This window comes from Cololabis saira, chromosome 23 (assembly GCF_033807715.1).
Source record: "Cololabis saira isolate AMF1-May2022 chromosome 23, fColSai1.1, whole genome shotgun sequence".
Lineage (NCBI taxonomy): Eukaryota > Metazoa > Chordata > Actinopteri > Beloniformes > Belonidae > Cololabis > Cololabis saira.
The window spans coordinates 12166934-12170692 of NC_084609.1; the positions used below are offsets into that span (position 1 = coordinate 12166934).

General features: G+C 45.8%; 1 protein-coding gene across 1 annotated transcript; it reads right to left on the minus strand.

Annotated features, from left to right (window-relative positions):
• Positions 1-1058: 1058 nt before the first annotated feature.
• myf5 (myogenic factor 5) lies at positions 1059-3415 on the minus strand. The gene is made up of 3 exons (XM_061714269.1): positions 2873-3415; positions 1989-2061; positions 1059-1697 (listed from the first exon to the last, which is right to left on the minus strand). Exons 1-3 carry the CDS (start codon positions 3323-3325, stop codon positions 1501-1503), a joined length of 723 nt encoding a protein of 240 aa, XP_061570253.1. The 5' UTR covers positions 3326-3415; the 3' UTR covers positions 1059-1500.
• Positions 3416-3759: the final 344 nt, after the last annotated feature.

Here is a 3759-nt window from a genome sequence, read left to right on the forward strand (position 1 = left end):
GCTACAGATGTCTTTATGAACATTTCTGCCCTTAATTCAGACCTGAAATAACATATTTTCAATCATAACACTTATTTAACTTTTGACAGTTCTCATTTGAGTTCTTTTGTGACACATTTTTTCCAAGTGTATTTCCAAGTGTATATTTACACCAGTTCTGTGTATACTCTGCTGTTTTTGTTGTATTGTGTTATTGTATTGATATTTTGTTGAGCATTTTGTTGAGAGGGAGTTGTTTGTAAAGAAAATTTAATCAGATACTTTTCTGCTTAAACGAAGTAAGTATCTCGAGCTAGAGCTGCTCCTGCTTCATTTACACAAAGGGACTTTTAACATCATATTTAATATGCTTGTGTGGTTTTAAAGTCTGAATCTGAAAAGAAAATTGCCACCACAAATGCAGGGGAGTTATAAAAAAAATACAGAAAAGTAAAAGCTTTACTTTTTGAAAGAACTAAAAAGATAAATACAGCCTACTCAGAGCATGATCAAAGACATGATGCAGGATGACACACATGTAGCCCCCCCCCCCCCCCCCCCCCCCCATCACACAATTAGGCACTATTTTGAGGCCATCTGTTCCCGACACCAGTGTTGATGCTAGAACCGAGGGTGTTAATGATGACTCACATTTGGTAGGAAGGAACAAACAGGTACGCACACAGCCACCCCCAAAAACCCACACCAGCGCAGGGACATCAAAAGAACACCGAAGTGCACAGGTTTTTAACCGGCCCTCGCATTTTTATCAGATGGTGGGAACATATACGTCTATAAGTTTGCTTAAATCATCCCTGTGATGCAGAAAAAAAGGGGCTTCGGCGCCAGGTAGCAGGCTACATGAACGATTGCTGCAACAGAAAATGATAAATGGTCATAGCTGACCTCCACCGTGATCCCTGCAACTCGTCAAGTGATGAAGAACCCTGTCTGCACGCCGTGATAAATAACCCTCACTTTTATTTTCATACAGCCACCAGATTAGATTCATATTCACTTTTATCCAAACAAAAGTCAAGCGGCATATCAAAATAGTGATTTAGCCCTTTTTCTGAATGAAAACTCATGTGTTGAACTTTGTTCTTTTAAAATAAAGTCTGGAATAAACCCACTAATTCCTGACAACAAATGGCAACTAATACACGAAAGCTTCTGCTCCAAAGGAAAGAAAAGAAGTCTCCAGCTGCTCAAAGCTTTGTACAAAACAAGAAAAATATTTAATGGTCACAACAACAAGTGTAAAAAGTTACAACAATGCTTAAATATCATTTCATATTTGAATAATGCACCATTACATTAAATATGTTTCATTGAGTATTGTGGCCTGTGTAGAATAAATGGGAACTATATTACATATTTACAATTTCATGTACAGAAAAGAAGCCGGTGGCCGCAGGTCGTCGGTTCCCCCGTCTCGCACAAAACTAGTTCTTAGATTTTAATTGCAAATGCAGCTGTTGTCTGCTGAAAGCGCGGCGGCCGCCCGTGGCATTAGGGCTCTCACAGGACGTGGTAGACGGGCCTGGATCCGGGGCTCTCCGGCGTGCAGGGCTGCGAGTCGGAGCTGGGGGGGGAGAAGGTGGCCATGTCCCTCAGAGCGGCCGGTCCGCAGGCGGCCCCCACGGAGGACAGGCGGTCCACGATGCTGGACAGGCACTCCAGGCTGGACGCGCCAGCTGTTTTGCCGTCCAAACTTTCTGATGGGACGAAGGAACACTAACATAAGTCAAGTTTGCCATACAAGGAGAACTTATCTCACACATATGAACTTTTAATTAAGATGGATAGATGCTGAAGATTTCCGTTCAAGTAATAAAAAAGCAATAAAAGCTACAACTCCTTTACATATATTGTTTTTAACTACTACAGGTCTCCAAGAGCCAATATAAATGTCAACTTGAATTAAATATCTGATAATTATTTGTAATTCAAAGTACTATGCAGATCAAAATGCATGTTGAAATGCACATTTATTGCAGAAGTCTTACCATTCTTTGCGTAGGAGTAGCTGTTGCTGTAGTTTGCATTCAGCTGTTGCCACACTGGACTGTTGCTTCCTGCCTGAAACAACATGAAAAAGAACTCTTGTAACTACTCAAAAGAAAGAAAATAAATACATAACTCTATGACATATTATGGTGGCAAAAGAAGAAGCAGAAGAAGTGTAACAACAAGCAATGTGCCCTCCAGATATTCTGGACAGGCTTATAAATCCTGAATTCCAAAGTTATATGCTTCTTCATTTCACATCCAGCTACAAGTCAAAGTTGCTGTGCACCCCGCCTCCCCTTGCCCCGACTCCGAGTGTGGCAAATCGATTGTGTCAGTGGAAGCAACACCAGTTTGTGCAAGATGACACTTTCTCCGAGTAAATCTGCAGAAAATCCTGGCAGCGCTGCAGAACATGCAGTCAGGATGGAATGCAGCAAAGCGCCCAATTCCTCCTGCCAGACTTCACTGAGGTGGATTTAGGTTGGTTCATTGGGGCTATAAAGTGTTTGGTGCTGGGAAAGCCATTAGCACATCCAAAAGTATAAGTACTTCTTGGTTACTTGGACAACCTAATTTGCAATAATGAGCAAAGGGAGGACAGAGATTCTTGCACAACTGCTGAAAAGGGATTATGGGAGTAAACTGAGCTCTGAAGCCAAAACATCCTTCTTTATTACAATAAAGCCATGTAGGCAATGGCAGACATGCAAGTAAATAAACACAAGGGTCAACTACAAATGTCTTTTCAGATGTCTGTCTGTCATGCAGTAGTCCTAATTTCTAAAACATGTTGGCTTTGTAACTACAGCTGGGTCCTACAAGCCTCTGATCAACCAGGTGCTTGGATGAAGAGGATGAGCGTATGGATCAGGGGTCTTACCATGCCGTCAGAGCAGCTGGACAGGGGGCTCCCGGGCTCAGAGCTACTCTCTCCAGGTAGGCCGTAAAAGTTCTCCACCTGCTCTCGTAGCAGGTCCTGCAGGCTCTCGATGTACTGGATGGCGTTGCGCAGGATCTCCACCTTGGGCAGGCGCTGGCTGGGGTTGGCCGAGGTGCAGCGCCTCAGAGCCTCGAAAGCGTGGTTGACCTTCTTTAGCCGCCGGCGCTCGCGCATGGTGGCCGCCCGTCTGCGGTCCACAAAGCTGGACTTGCGTTTGCAGGCCTTGCAGGCCCACTGGAGGCAGTGTCCCGGCTGGTGAGGGGCTCCCGGGACCCTGACGTGCTCGTCCTCCTCGGAGCCCGTAAGCTCCATGCCGGCGCCAAACTCTAGGCTGTCTGGGGAGGAGGCGCACGCGCTGTCGTAGTAGACCTGGGATGGCGAGAAAACCTCCATGGCTTTGGTGAAGAAATGCGTCTGAATGGATGGCGAATGGATGGGCGCAAAACAAGACAGGGGGGTAGAGTCTCTGGGTGCAAGAGAGGAGACCTCTGAGTGATATGAGGGGTCTGTTGCCCCAGGCCCCCCTTATATGCCCCCAGGCCAAAGCCCAGGGCCCACATTGGCCAGATCTAATTACCATGGCCCATTGGCCCAGCCAGAAGGCAGCCTGGAGTTAGTTGAGTTCCCTCCCTGCCCCATCCCTACCACTGCCTCTCACCCCCCAGTACCCTGCAGAGTTTCCCACATCTGCACTTACTGGTGTTTTCCCACTCATCCCCATTTTCTCCAGCCCTTCTTCTGCCAGGCCATGATGAATATTGGGAATCATTCAGGACAGTGAGTGAACATTTGCAGCCTCAACAACAACATGGTCTTTTTTTTTAATC